This window comes from Neophocaena asiaeorientalis, unplaced genomic scaffold (assembly GCF_003031525.2).
Source record: "Neophocaena asiaeorientalis asiaeorientalis breed wild unplaced genomic scaffold, Neophocaena_asiaeorientalis_V1.1 scaffold345, whole genome shotgun sequence".
In the NCBI taxonomy this organism is placed as follows: Eukaryota; Metazoa; Chordata; class Mammalia; order Artiodactyla; family Phocoenidae; genus Neophocaena; species Neophocaena asiaeorientalis.
In genome coordinates this window covers 2,772,988-2,788,531 of record NW_020175181.1, presented here as the reverse complement: position 1 = coordinate 2,788,531, position 15,544 = coordinate 2,772,988, and the positions used below count along the sequence as shown (strand labels likewise).

The 15,544-nt window shown below is 52.8% G+C and overlaps 1 protein-coding gene and 1 non-coding gene across 4 annotated transcripts in view; one reads left to right on the top strand and one right to left on the bottom strand.

The window, feature by feature from the left end:
- DNMT3A (DNA methyltransferase 3 alpha) overlaps positions 1 to 15,544 on the bottom strand; it is a 103,186-nt gene that overhangs the window by 76,463 nt on the left and 11,179 nt on the right. For all 3 annotated transcript variants that reach the window (XR_003005854.1, XM_024764414.1, XM_024764415.1), the window contains exon 2: positions 758 to 1,005. Coding sequence is in view for 2 of the 3 variants with exons in the window: in XM_024764414.1 (XP_024620182.1) it covers positions 758 to 823 (66 nt within the window). In the remaining variant the exon portion in view is untranslated. The remainder of the gene's footprint in view (positions 1 to 757; positions 1,006 to 15,544) is intronic.
- On the top strand, positions 5,680 to 5,752 carry TRNAG-UCC (transfer RNA glycine (anticodon UCC)). The gene has a single exon. It is a non-coding gene; the product is annotated as a tRNA-Gly (tRNA).

Below are 15,544 nucleotides of genomic sequence, written 5' to 3'. Positions count from 1 at the left end.
AGGGAAAAAGAGTCCACGTGCTGGGGATTCGAATGGCTTTGCCTACAGGTGGACATGGCTTGGTGAGGTCCCGAGGTTGCCTGTCGAAAGCCAGCGGGGACACCTACCAGTCTGCTGGCATCTCCTCTAACTGATTTAGGCCCATCCTGGAGTTGAGCAGAAGGGTGAAGAGGTCACCCCTCATGGGGCTCCAAAAACAAGGAGGTCACTAGCTCCATGGCCAGAAGTGACACTTGCTCAGCGCCAGGGATGGGGCAGGGGAGGGAAATCACCATCTCCACTGTGACTGGTGCCACCCTGAGCACACAGCACACAGCGCGCCACGCACCGCGGTGAGCCTCGCTGTCTGTGCCACTGGGGGAGCCCTCACGAGGCCTCCCATCTACAGAGCCCCCTGAACTTGTCTTTGGCCTCCCCAAAGCTACTAACCCCCCTGGGGAAACAGAGGCAGCTAACCCAGGTAAAGTGACTCACCTGAGGACACACAGCTAGTAAGAGGCCGATCCAGAAAGGAAGCCAGATGTGAGGACCCTGCAAGGCCAGCCCTAACAATCGCACACGCCTGGGGTCTGAAGCTCTGCTCACACACCGCGGGGGTTGAAGACTGGGTCCCGGAGCCTGACCACCAGGATTTAACCTCTCCAAGCCTCAGTTTGCTCATCACCAAAACAGGGAGATAGGTCTTCCCTACAGGCCCGTGTGAAGACGGAGCGGCGCGGTCCAGCGCCCAGCGCCCCCAGCAGAGCCGGCTGCTCACCTTGCGCTCCTCCTCCCCCCGCTCCGGAGCGGGGCCGCTGGCGTCCCCGGGGCCGCTGGCGGGCATCGCGGGCAGCTGGGCGGTGGGAGGCAGGCTGGGGCTGCGCGGGGCTGGGGGGCTGCTGGCCTCTGGGGAAGGAATTATCGTGGTCTTGGTAAGCAAGAGTTAAAACTTAAACATAGATCCCGGCACCGAGGGTGAAACGTGGCCTCAGGCTGTCTGTGGGGCTGGGCTTCCCGTGGCTCCACCTGTGGGGGGAAGAGAAGAGGGGTCAGCAGGGCAAGCCACCTCCACCCCAGGCCCCAGCTGACAGCCACCGGCTCCCAGGGCCAGACCCTCGGCCCCGGGGCCACGCTGGCCTGACTCCTTTTCCCAGGCGCGGGCCGACCCGGCACCCAGCGATGCGGGCACCGAGGCCGAATCGGCAGGAGGGCCGCACCTGCCTCCAACACGCGACAGTTGCCGAGGCACAGTGGGCGCCACTTGTGGGACTTCCAGCCGCCTCCCGCCCCCTCCCGTCTCTTCATTCACGGCTGTTCTTTCCTTTGAAAGCTTCCCGCAGCCTCCGCCTCCCCCCCGCCCCCCCGGGAAATCCCAGAGGTCCTTGAGATGAATGTCACCTCACTTTAGGGCCAGCGCCTGGGCCCGGAGAAGGCTGAGGGTGAACCCGGACTGCGGCCAGGCTGAAGGCCTGGGTTTGCAGGGCTGTCCAGGGGACGCCCCGGGGTGGGGCAGGGGGCGAGGCGGCAGCCGCACTGAGCGAGGGAGGATGCCAGGCCGCTCCCCCGGCACCCCGCGAACCAGCCCCACCTGCCTTGGGGAATTTCCAGTTCCCGGTTCTGCTTCCCCCGCTCCCCCCCACCCCACTCCAGGGCTGCTTCTCCCATCCCCCTCCAGCCAGAGCTCCCTGGAAAACCAGGAACCGGAGAAGGCGCAGGCTTGGGTCTCCCACGGGTGCAGCCCCTCCCCAGGGATGGGCGCTGGGCTGGGAGGTGGGGGAGTGTGGAGGGGGAAGCTGGCGCTGGGAGGAGCCTCCTTAGGGCCCGGACACGAGGGGCCCCATAAGTTAGAGCCTGGACAGGCTGAAGGTGCTCCCACCCACCCCCAGGTGAGCCCTAAGGAAGCCGCAGGTGTAGCGCTGGTCCAGGCTGGGCGCAGTGCTGGGCCGAGGAACGTCTGCTATGCGGGTGCAGGAGGGAGAGCAAATCCGTGTGTCCCACGCGGTGCAAAGCCCGGGACGGGTCTTCCTCTTTGGGCAGCTACAAGTATTAGTACCATCTACTATTGAATCTAAGGCTGCAAAAGGCTAGGGCTTACCCGTGTCTCAGTGTCAGGGCAGAGGCTTGAATCCAGATCTCTGACTCTAGGGCTCTGAGGGCATCTCTATGAAGCTCCGCCCCCCAGCTTACACCACCCCACAGAAACAACCCCGAGAGCCCATCAGACAACCGGGCCAACCCAAAACTCTACAAGGCTTCTGACCATCATCAGCCAGCCCGCGAGTCCCCCTCAAACCCACCCCTTGTCTGTTAGCACAAATATCCCCGATCACCCACCACATCAAAATCTTCAAAAGGATGAGCTAGCTGAGAGAGGCAGGGTCTGGCTGGGAAGAACACTGAACCCGGGAAGAACTTCTCTGGCCCTTAGCTTCCTCATCCATAAAATGGAAGAGGTCGACTAGATGATCTTCGAGAACGTCTTCTAGCCCTGCCCTGCCAAGCTGTTGGAGGCCCCAAAGGCAAAGGGCAGGATCCTACGAGGCTGGGCCATCTCCAGGAGCCCCGAGAGCCCTATAATGGAGTCCGAGCCAGGCACAAAGTAAGTCAGGGGCAGATAGCCCTCTCCCGGATATGTGTCTCAATGCTGCCCTGAGGCCTAGAAACATCCAGGGGCTTCTGTAAGAAAAAACTTTCAGAGAACCTCTGGTGGCTAGTGACAAGAGGAAGGAAGCAGGAGGGAAATGCAGAACATCACAGGGTGTTGACCCTGACGGCAGACACCCCGGAAAGGAAAGGAAAGGCTCTTTCCTCCGCCCCTTCCTCTGCTCACCCCTCTGACATGAGCTGCACGCTGTCTCACAGCAAACACAGCTGACCTGGGTCAGTCTTTCGGTTCCTTTGTGTAACTCAATGGAACAGCCTTGTCAGTAAGTGTCCCTCAAAGCCACCCAGCATCATCTAAGACCATCCAGCACATGGCTGGACAGGCCATGCACTGCACAGCTCCAGAGCCCACTGTGGTGGCCAAGGTCCAGGCCTGAACACTGTGCTTCCCGCCCATCCTTAGAAGCTTCCTTCTTCTCCCAAGCAGTCCTGCCGAGGGAAGAGACCTGCTCTTGGGCCCACGGTCCCAACACAGCAGCGTGTGTCTACCATGACATGACGGCCCTGCTGCTCCCGGCACCAAAGCATCCTCCTCACGCATGCCAAGGGCTGCACCACAAAACCACCACCAAATAAAAACCCTTGCCAAGAGCCCTACCGCCACAATAGGCAGCTTTTATTTTCTCCTTTATACTGCTAACGTCCACAGTGGCCATGAATAATTTCATAACAACTCAAAAAAAGTTGTTTTGAGGAATCCTATCATGAAAATGTCTTGGTATCACAACTGACATGGTCACCATCCTCACCGCTCCAGTTACAAAACTGCTGTGGAAGAGGAATGGGATTTTGAATCTACACACCCAAGTGCGCCACCTTCTAAATCCAATGTAGCAGAAAGATTTTTTAAAGAAGACATAAAGGGACTTACTTGGTGGTCCAGTGGTTAAGACTCCGTGCTCCCACTGCAGGGCGCACGGGTTCGAACCCTGGTTGGGGAACTGAGATCCCACATGCCACATGGTGTGGCCAGAAAAAAATAAAATAAAGAAGACATAAAGTCACAAGATTGGGCTGAACAGAGAGGAGACACCACCAACAAAATGTGGGGGTCTGGAAAGCAGATTTGTGGCAGGCAAATTTCAGACAAGCACATGACAAGTGATTTATAACAGAGTCCTTTAAAGACACGTGGCATGATAGCACCACGTATCTCCGGGACCAGGGGTGAAGAGGATGCATGTGTGAAAATAAAAAGGATCGAATGAAAGAAGTAAAATCCCTAAATCCACCTCCCCCAGAAGTCTGAAGATTCACTCTCTAGAGAGCACAAAACAGAGGGTCTTTGCGCAGAGAGTCAACAAGCACCGTTGACAGCAAGAGTAATAAACAAAAACCAAGGAGACGAAGGTTATTTTCAACGCTGAGGTTGAGTCCCCCAGGCTAGTCCCCCACTGGGCTCCTAGAATAGTGGCAGCCAGACCTTACCTTCTTCTCTGGAGAATCTTACCAGCGCAAGAAGAAAGGCCTAAGCATACAGATATTGACACCAGAACCCAAATGGTTTCCAAATGGCTTGTTTAGGTCAGCCAATGTGGATCTGCAAGTCAGCCAGCTTCCAATCAGCTTTTTAGTCCCCTGTTCTTAACCCTGAAAGGACAACCAAGGACCACTAGACATCCGAGGGAAGACTCCAACTTGCAGTGCTTCCACCATGGAAGGGCACCACCATGCCCTCTACCACTGAACTTTCTTTTTTCTTTTAAATTGAAGTAGAGTTGATTTACAATGATGTGCCCATCTCTACTGCACCGCACAGTGACTCAGTTATACACACATACGCATTCTTTTTTATACTCTTTTCCATTATGGTTTATCCCAGGTTTTTGAATATAGTTCCCTGTGCTATACATTAGGACCTTACTGTTTATCCATTCTAAATGTAATAGTTTGCATCTACCAACCCCAAACTCCCAGTCCATCCCTCTCCCTCCCCCCTCCCTCTTGCCAACCATAAATCTGTTCTCTATGTCTATGAGTCTGTTTCTGTTTTGTAGATAGGTGCATTTGTGCCTTATTTTAGGTTCCACATATAAGTGATACCATATGATAGTTGTCTTTCTCTTTCTGAGAAAGTATGATAATCTTAGTGGATAGCATGATAATACTATCACTTAGTATGACAATCTCATGTTGCATCCATGTTGCTGCAAATGGCCTTTTTTGTTCTTTTTTATGGCTGAGTAGTATTCCATTGTGTATATGTACCACATCTTTATCCATTCCTCTGTCGATGGACATTTAGGTTGTTTCCATGTTTTGGCTATTGTAAACAGTGCTGCTGTCAACATAGGGGTACATGTATCTTTTTGGGGTTTTCTTTTTCCTTTTTATGGCTGAGTAATATTCCATTGTATATATGTGCTGCATCTTCTTTATCCATTCATCTGTCGATGGACACTTAAGCTGCTTCCACTGAACTGGTTTTTTTTTTTTTGCGGTACGCGCGCCTCTCACTGTTGTGGCCTCTCCCGTTGCGGAGCACAGGCTCCGGACGCGCAGGCTCAGCAGCCATGGCTCACGGGCCCAGCCGCTCCGTGGCACGTGGGATCTTCCCGGACCGGGGCACGAACCCGTGTCCCCTGCATCGGCAGGCGGACTCTCAACCACTGCGCCACCAGGGAAGCCTGAACTGTCTTTTTAACCTGACAAAACTACAGGTGTCATTCGCTGTTTTTACTCTGTGGTCTGAACTCAGGGACTGAATGGATTTGGATAAAGATGAAGACCTGTCCTGGGCAATGGGCTCCAAACGGGGGAGTAAAACAAGCAAGAAGACATGGGCTCCAGAATTCCAACCAGAAGGAAGGCAAAGGGAATGCCAAGGAGTACAACAAAAAGAAGTCACCGGACGGCAGCTACCTATGCCACACGCCCCGAGAGCAATAGAGCGGATAACTCAAAAAATGGAACTGAAACATAACACTTGATGTGACCGCCCTCGTGGAAGCCATACAGACAGCTATTAGGAGGTGTAGCAGAAATGGGCAAAAGGTATAAAGAAAATAAGGCAGATAAAGAAACAAGGTAGGGGCTTCCCTGGTGATCCAGTGGTTAAGACTCTGCACTTCCAATGCAGGGGCCCCAGGTTCGATCCCTGGTCAGGGAACTGGATCCCACATGCAGCAGTGAAGATCCTGCGTGCCACAGCCAAGACCCAGCGCAGCCAAATTAAATAAATAAATAAATATTTTTTTAAATGACAAAAGTCAATTAAGAAAAAGAAACAAGGTAATTATTCATTTCAGGGGGAAAAAAAGAAACTATTGTAATACAGTATAAAGCTCAGCTATGAATAGTTGCATTAGCTGATTTAACAAGTATGTGTACATAACATACATAAGTATGCATGTTTGTATGTATGTATGTGGATGTAGACATACTACCTGGTGTATTAATTTCCTATTGCTTCTGTTACAAATTACCGCAAAGTTAATGGCTTAAAACAGCACAAATTTGTTTCTTGCAGTTCTGGAAGTCAGAAGTCCAAAATGGTTCTCGTCACTGGGCTGAAATCGAGGTGTTGGCGGGCTGCATGCTTTTCTGCAGGCCCTGGGGAGGTTCCATTTTCTTAACTTTTTCAGCTTCGAGAGGCTGCTCGCATTCCTTGGCTCCTGGCTCCCTTCCATCCTCAAAGCCAGCAATGGCCAGTCTTTCTCCCATCACATTACTCTGACCCTCCTGCCTCTGCCTTTCACTTTCAGGGATCCTGATGATGACACTGGGCCCACCCAGATGATCCAGGATAAATCTCCCCATCTCAAGATCCTTAACTTAACCACATCTGTGAAGTCTCTTTTGCCACATAAGGTGACACATTCACGGGTTCAGGGGATTAGGATGTGGCCGTCTTTGCAGGGCCATTATCCTGCCTGCTACACGCATACATATATGTATATTATTATAGGCACAAGACATTTTTGAAAGAACACTGGTAAGGTACTATTTATTTATTTATTTAATTTATTTTTGGCTGCATTGGGTCTTCGTTGCTGCGCGCAGGCTTTTCTCTGGTTGCGGCGAGCGGGGGCTACTCTTCGTTGCGGTGCGGGGGCTTCTCATTGCGGTGGCTTCCCTTGTTGCGGAGCACGGGCTCTAGGCGCGTGGGCTTCAGTAGTGGTGGCACAAGGGCTCAGTAGTTGTGGCACACGAGCTCTAGAGCACAGGCTTAGTAGTTGTGGTGCACAGGCTTAGTTGCTCCGTGGCATGTGGGATCTTCCCGGAGCAGGGCTCGAACCCGTGTCCCCTGCACTGGCAGGTGGATTCTTAACCACTGTGCCCCAGGGAAGACCCCTGGTAAGGTACTATTGATAGTATGTCTTCCACGAGAAATATTGAGGGGGTTGGCTGGGTAGAATGCCATGGTTGGCCATATAAGAGAGCTAAATTCTTATTTACCAAATAGGAAATCAATGGAAGAGTCAAAAATACGAACATTACTCAGACCCATGAGATGCAAAATCGCTAGAAGACACAGCTAAAAGTGGTTGCCTCTGAGAAGAAGAAGGTGGAAGGAGACAAGGAACAACTGCATTTGGTGAAGAGATGTTAGTCCTGTTTACTTCTTAAATTATATGCATGTAATACTGTGAAGAGATAAAAAGTAATTTTTAAAAAGAGAGAATGGGTCTGGGAATGAGGGCTTACATCCAGCTGCAACCATTGGATGGGTTTGGCCTCCATCCTCCTCCATAAGAGTGCAGCTAAGTCCTTCCACCTCTGTTACGCTACGAAACCGTCACGTCCCACAGAACACCCATCATCAGCTCCTCACCCCCACACAGAGTTCCATCATCCGCTCTAAAAGTGGTACCTCCCTCCCCGCCCCACCATCACATCCCTCACGAAATGTTTAATTCTCGCAACACATCATTTCCACCAAGTCCAGCCCATGTGCAGCATGGTGCACCTCCCTTATGTTCCCCCCTAACTGCACGTTGACATGCCATTGCTGCCCACATCCCTAACCACAGCCCAGCTCGCTCATCAGCCCATCTCAGACCCAAGACCCACAATTCAACCATCTCCTGAAGCCTCCAGACCGTCCTGCTGCGTCACCTCCCACCTCTGCCACCACACCGTCCCCAGCACCATTCCCACCCTCCTCACCGATCCCAACCCCATCAGCACCCCCTGAGCCAATCAATCACCCCAAAGGCTCACCTCCAAGCCTGCTCCAACCAGCACCGACTAGATCGTCACCCCAGTCTCACCTCAACAAGGGCCAGTGAGGAATCATCCTCTTCCAGAAACAAAACCATAATTGCCCACAAACCCAGGTCTTCCTCCATCAAAAACAACCCTAATGTGACCACCATAAGAGCCCCTCCGGCTCCATCTCAAGTCCTCTCTTTGAATTGCTGAAAAATATCTGACCGTCTCTGCACCAGGTCCTTCTTCACCCCTCTAGCTGAAGTCTGCCCTTTTTGCAGTGGACTTTGCTGGTTTCGATCTAGTTACCTTCCCCTCCTTCCCAGTGGGGTTTTGTGGTGTTTGTGGCCACCCACTCCTCACCCTAGTCACAGTGAGCGTGTGACCAGGCGGGGCCAATCAGAGGCCCCCCAGGAGCGTTTGGTGAAAAGGAAAGATGCTAACGTGATGGGACGTGGGTCAGGAGCTGCTGGCTGCATTGGGGAAAGCTTGCCTGAGGGATGGAGATAGACGCTGGAACACTGAGGCCATTGTCTGGGCCCCCGGACCTGGAGGCAGGGCATCTCTGAACCTCCCGGTAATGTGAGACTTTCCCTACTTTGGTGTGAGTGAGTCTGTGCCTTGCGGCTGACGGTCCTGACTCATATACTAATCTCAACCTCCTGAAGTCTTCCCTGGGAGGCCCGACTGCGTGGGTTCAAATTCTGTCTGTATTAGCGTCAGCTGTGTGACCTGAGGCATAACTGTGCATCAGTTTTCTCAGCTGTAAAATGGGGAAAATAACTCTTGCCACTTCACAGGCCCGTTGTGAGAATTAAAGTGAGATGTATTAAAAATGCTAACAGGGAATTCCCTGGTGGTCCAGTGGTTAGGACTCCACACTTCCACTGCAGGGGGCCCAGGTTCGATTCCCTCACTGGTCAGGGAACTAAGATCCTGCAAGCCGCACGGCGTGGCCAAAAAAAAAAAAAAAAAAAATAGAATGGATGAAATAACATTAAAATTATTTGCTTTAAGAAACATGCCAACAAGAGTGCCTGACACAAAGAATATACTCAATACATTCTAACAATTATTAGTCCCTGACTAACCCAGCCCACGGTTTTCTCTCCTTTGTTGACCTCCCTGGAGTGCCCGTGAGTGTACTTCACTCAAACGGAGCTTGTACTGGTTACGATTCTTACAACGCGCCAGGCCCTGTGAAAAGAGCTTTACAATTTCAACATCTTGTACATCCTCACACCTCACTCCAACCCTTTGAGGTGGAGACTATTTTTATCCCCATTTTCTAGATGAGAAGAACGAGGTATGGAGAAGTTAGCAAAGCTGCCTAAGGTCACACAGTTCATGGGTAGAGGAACCAGATACCAATCCAGGTCTGTCCCCCGCCGAAGCCCACAGTTTTCCACTTCATCACGATCTCTTACAATTAGCATGTGACCATTGCAAACATGTTAACTTTCCCAAGGAATTGATCAGAAAACAAAGTTTCCAGTTAGTCTCCCTCTCCTGGTGAGGCCTGTCGGCTGTGAGGGCAGGGGGAAGGGTGGTAACAGGCAGTCCAAGCTTCTAATCATCGTGTTCGGAGTCATTCATTCATTTATCCATCCTACTATTTACTGAGCGCCTACCGTGTGTCCAGCACTGTGCTAAGGGACATGCCTTGTCCCGTCTCATCCTCACAACCAACCTATGAAGTCTATGAAGTTGGTTCTACTATTATTCCCATTCTATGGAAGGATAAGCTGAGGCTTGGAAAGGTTAATTACCTCTCCAGAGTAGTGCAGGTCGAAAGTCCCAGGGCAGGATTCTGAGTCCAGGTCCATCTAACTCAAGAGTCCTTACAGACATGGCGACACCCAGTCACGGATGAGCACGAGTAACACAGACCCCAGATCAGCTCTCTGTGCCCCTGATGCGACACCAGCCCGGAGATAACAGCCTCACGGCTGAATTTCCTATCTGACCCTAGGAGGAGGTGCAAATGAGTCCTGTGGGTGACAGAAGACGTGAGAGTATCTTGTGCCCCACACCACCCAAGCATCTGCCAGGGTGGTGATAAGCTTGGTAAGCTGGGGGCAGCAGAAAGCCGAGAGGAGACATCACAGCCTCCCAGACAGAGATGTTTATCTGCCACGTCTTCCCCCACCCTTGGTCACAAGACTGGGGCTGGATAAGGGGGAGTAGAACACCAAAAGCCGCTGGCGACAGGCCAACAATCCTGCCATCCTGTTCCCCACTTCAAAGCCCATCTGTCTGGCTTTGAAGTCACAGCAAGATGACTTGTGGCTCTCACACCACCCTCGAGGCCAGAGCACCACCAGCGTGAGCACTTCTCATCACACCAAATGCCGCCATCATGGCGGCCACACTAGCAGAGCCGAGTTGAATCAGACTCCCCTGCTCACGCTTACGGTTACCATGACACAGCCCCCAAAGCAGGGAGGAGAGAAAAAAAGGAGGTTTGTACCCAGAATAGACGCTGGTAAGGAGCTGAAGTTGTTCTTGGGAGCCAAAATGAGCCAATACAGAGTTCCGTACAGGAGCACGCATTTCCGAACACGGTGAGCCAGGAGGAGCCCTGCTGGGGGGTCGGGGTCGTGTGTGCGGTGGCAGTCGATGGGCTCCCCACGCCCCAGGAGGCAGGGCACAGGGTCCAAGCTGACAGTCCACGTGAGAATCAGCCATGTGGACCCTGGCGGGGCCTGCTGTCTGGACGGCCACGAGCCCGGGTCTGATTCTGTCCTCCCCTCCCCCCCCCCCCCCCCGGCCGAGGCGGCCCACGGTCCACACCTGTGTGATTCTTGGCCCTTCCAGCCTTCTCTAAACAACGGTCCACACGTGCCAGCTCCAGAGCCTCTTCACTTACTCTCCCCTTGATCCCTGCATCTGGTCCCCACTCCACTCCCGCATCTCTGAAAAGGTTTAGGGGCTCTGAATGCTGTCTGCCAAGAGGACACCGCAATGGTTCCACTGGAAGACGAGTCATTGACCTGGCTTTTGGGGACCCCCTTAATGCCGCTGAACCAACAGACAAGAAGGAGTTACTCCACAAGCTGGAGTGATTGATCCTAGTTACCAAGGAGAAATTGGGTTGCTGGTATACAATAAAGGCCAGGAAGATAATTTCTGGAATCAGAGGATTCTCTCAAGTACCTCTTAGAACTTCCATGCCCCAAAGTAAGGGTTAATGAAAACCTACAGGAACCGAGAAAAGAAAAGGCAGGACAACCGAGGATTCAGATCCTTCAGGAATCAAGGTTTGGGTCACTCCACCAGGTAAAAGAATCCTGCCCTGCTGAGGTTCCAGCTGAGTGCAGAGGAGATACAGGATGGGAAATGGGAAAAGGAAGCCGGAGAGCAAACGTGGTCTTGTGAACAAATACAGAAATGAGAACTATAGCAGTTTTGCATGTTTTCTATTTACTTGATATAGATGTGTGTTTATTTGTACATGGTAACACTTTCCTTCTTTTTCCTTCATCTTCCCACTATTTATATTTTATATACAAGTTGTTAGAAGTTAACGTTACAATTTAGTCTTTAGGTAACAGAATATTCAGTGAGACTGTGACTGAACTTGAGGCGTTGCTCATGTAGACAGTGATTGATACAATAAGTGCTGGGACGCCTCATTTGGGAGACAGGGTAAGAACGGGAAGCAGGACAGCTGTGTCTTGGTAGGTAGAAATACAACTATTGGGTCGTTGTAGGGGAGCTCACATGTGTGTAAAAGGGGGCAGATGGAAGCTGTGCAGCCCAAGCAGCAGACCGTGCCAGTTAGTTTATTCACCCTTCATTGCCTGCTCTGTGAAAATGAAGCTAGGCCCCTTAAATATGTCCCCTTTGCCAGCTGGCATGACATCAAACTCCCTCAGGAGAGGGCACTGGAGAGACACTGAAGGAGGAGGAGTTTTCTTTCCTAGAACCAGTGTGCTCTCTTGAAGGGTTTCTGCATCGTATACAACTTGTCCAGCAGTCAGATCCTGCTGCCCCTGGGGCTCCCCTAGCGGCCAGGCCTGTCGAGTCACAGCTTCCCCAGCGCCTGGCCTGCAGCAAGGGTGCTTCCCCAGCGCCTGGCTCCAGCAGTGTTGGGCAGTCGCGAGCAGCCAGCAGCGTCACCCAATACTCCTTCTGGGTGGTCTAGTAGCAGTGTGCCCCCAGCAAGATACTTCCTCATGAACAACCTTCCTTGGGACCCAAAAGGATGGACTTCCAGTGAGTTCCGGGGGGCAGGTTTCCAGCAAGTCCTGCCAACATGGCACCACAGTGACTTCTCTGTCATCCAGGGAGCCAGGGGCATCAAGGTCAGGTTCTCAGCCCTGGGGGCCTCTTCCTTGGGTGCCCCATGGCAACCCTGGGTGTAGTTACTGTTCTCATATATGCTATTTCTGTGTTCTTTGCAGATCTTTTTACTTCTTATCAGCCAATCTCTCAATACTCCAATCTCCTGTTATCATTAATAAGTCTTTATATTAAACTTTGCCTGTTCAAATCACTATATGGTTCCTGTCTCCTGAATCGGCCCTGACAGATACAGTCACCCACGGCTTCAAAGGGCCTTTTTCCATCCTTGGCGTCCTTGAGCTCAATTCAGCCTCCTTGCCGACTAATCATTCCCTGCTTCAAGCACTCACTCAGCAATCCTTCATTGAGTGTCATTGCCAAGCTGGGCACTGGGGTGGACAGGAGACCCCTGCAAGTTCACAAACAAGGGGATTCTCTGGCTCCCTCTGTCCCCTTGGCTCCACGCTCTTGGCCCTCGGGCCCCTCCGCTCTTTCTCCTGGCTGGCTGGGGTCTTGCTCTCATTGCTGCCCAGTGGGCACCCCTCTCGGGTCCCGCTGTGATCCAGCTGTACTCTAGATTCTCCTCTGCTGAGATACCTGGGCTTAAATGAGTGCAGACTTCCTACTGCAAGGCCTCCAACTTTATTCTCTGGACATCCCCACCTGGATGACTTGCAGTTACCTAAAACCCTACTCTTCTAGAACCAGATGCTTCATGTTTCCTGTGGCTCCTCTCTCTACGTGGAGGTGGCAGCACCTTCCCCTCAGCTGCCAAAGCCCAAAACCCCGCAGAGAACTCAGGTCCCACCTGCCCCCTCAGTCCCCACATTGCACCGGGCACCTGATCCTCGGGCCCCTATTCTCCACCCCTGCCCTCCAGGCCCTCGGGACCACAGGTCTAGACCTTGGCAGTTACCCTGTAACGTGTCTCACCGCCTCTGGTGTCCCTCTCTCCCACCCCAGCCTCTCGGCACAACTCCGTGAAAGTACTACAAACCATCGAACTGCATAGTTTAAACGGGCGAATTGTATGGTATGTGAGTCACATCTCGATAAAGGTGTTACTGTTAAAAACCCGACGATGCCAGTGATTTTCACACACTAAGATCCGAACTCGGGTCTGGTCCTACACTGCTGGCTCTCCGAGTCTGGCCTCAGCCTACTGCTCTGACCTGACCCCCACCTCGCCTAGCTGACTCCATCATTCCAGGCCCCCGGCTCACATCCCCTGTCCCCACATGCTTGTGTCTACGTTCACAGCATTCTCTCCTCCACGAGGGGGGCTCCTTCCAGAGGGCCCCCAGCCCCCTTCCCCACCCCTCAGGACCCCCACCCCCTACCGCTCCTCCTCAACCACCCTCCCAGGGGGTCTTTAACCAGTTTGTTGTGTAGTCATTTGGCTTTTCTCGTGTAGACGGATGTGTGTGTTTTCTGAAACAGATGAGGTCAGAGTCATGTCCTGCACCCTGCTCTTCTGCCACCGGCCCTCCCTGGTCTCCCTGTTCCGCCTGACCCCTGAGGCAGAGAGGAGGGGGTGAAATCACTCCCAGGCAGCCGCAACATCGCCAGCACGGCGCTGCGGTGCCTCGAGGGAACCCCCCCCACAAGCCCATTCTAGGGGTCGCTTGCCAGAGCTCCCCAAGGCAGTGCGCCAACGGGAAGGGCCCTGCTCCACCTGCCCCAGGCCAGGACGTGCGCCTGCTACGGGGTCCGCAGGCTCAGCCAGCCCCCAGATGCCCAGGGTGCCGGGGGTCGTGAGGGACTCAGGTCAGGGTGTCTGTGAACCATGGGAAGCGGGGACAGCTGGCCTCCCACCCGCCCAGGCCTTTGGAAGCTGGTCCCCGGCTTGCCTGGGACCACTCTCTCCTCACACCATCCGTGCGATGCTTCCCTGCCCGCACCCACTCCTGCCAGGCCACAGAGCTGACCCCCTCCCGGGCCAAAACCAGGAAGTCCCCCAAAGAGTCTTCAGGGTCTGGGAGCTGCTGCTGCATGAAAGAACCCACTGCTGTCAGAACCACCGGCAGCTCCCTGGGTTGCCTTCTCCTCACTCTCTGCCCCAACCGAAACCAAACCACTTGCAGGGGGAAAGGGGGCCCGAGAGGAGGAAGAACCCAGGGTTCTGGGTGGCACATGCCAGAATCACTAGCCCCTGGCCCGGGGGGCCCTGGTGCAGTTCATCCACCCCTTCAGCCCTAAGGGGGCTCAGCCGGAACCCACCCAAACCTCTGCCACTCAGACGCAGGCCACACCTTACCAAACCGCACAATGAGAGCCCTTACTCCTGAGCGCATTTTAAGATATGAGAGAATTTGAGTCGAGTGTTCAGCATGATACCTGGCACGTGGTAGGCGCTCAATAAATATGAATTTTTTTTAAAAGTACATCATTCACAGATGTAGAGAACACACGTATGGACACCAAGGGGGGAAAGCGGCAGGGGTGGGGGTGGGATGAATTGGGAGACTGGGATTGACATAGCTACACTAATATGTATAAAATGGATAACTAATAAGAACCTGCTGTATAAAAAAATAAATAAAATTAAATGCAAAAATTCAAAAAGAAAAAAGTATGTCATTAATTAGGGTGAAAGGCCAGTAAAGTGTCCTTAAGAAACCTAGACTCTCACTTCAGACAACGCCCAGGAATGGCTCTCGCTGGCTCCTGAACGGCTGCTGTGGCCTGACCCAGTGTCCTCTCTCCCAGCTAATGCCGCGAGGCCTCCCCTAATCCCCCAGCGCAAGGGCCTTCGCAACCAGAATAAATAACCTCTTTACCAGCACCCTTAACCTGCCACTGTGGCCTCGGGTCAGAGGCACACACAGAGACACAGACACAGACCCACACGGGCACACTCACATACACAGACACATGCAGAAAGACATGTTTGTGTGTGCAAACACACACACACACACACACACACACACACACACACACAGGCAGGCTCCAGGAACCTGAAGCAGGAGGATCCCAGGCGAGGCCTCCCCGCATACGCGTCGCACATTTCACCTAAAGTGTGGGCCAAAGAGGCATTTGGAAACCAGCTTGGGAACCTCATAACCATTCATAACATTGTTCTGAGAGAAAATACAAAACATTGCCCTACAAACAAACATTTGCAGTAGAATTCCTCCAAGAGCTAGGAACTGCCTGTGCTAGAGAACTAACGGAGCAAGAAGAAACAAACCACATAAGCTCTGTTTGCCTCTGCAAAACTAATACCAGTTACAAAAACGTTACGAGAACTGCTCACCATTTACACCTAATTAGCATGCAGCACAATTGTGCATCCCATTAAGGGTATGCCGGGTTCATTATGCTGTACATCCCGTGTGATTACAGCACCACACCCTCGGTCCGCACACACCAGCTTCCGGAGGGTGCCCCTGTGACAGGGGTACAAGCGCAGGTCTGTACCAACCAGGGAAACACTGGTTTCCGCACTCAAGTTGACAGTGGT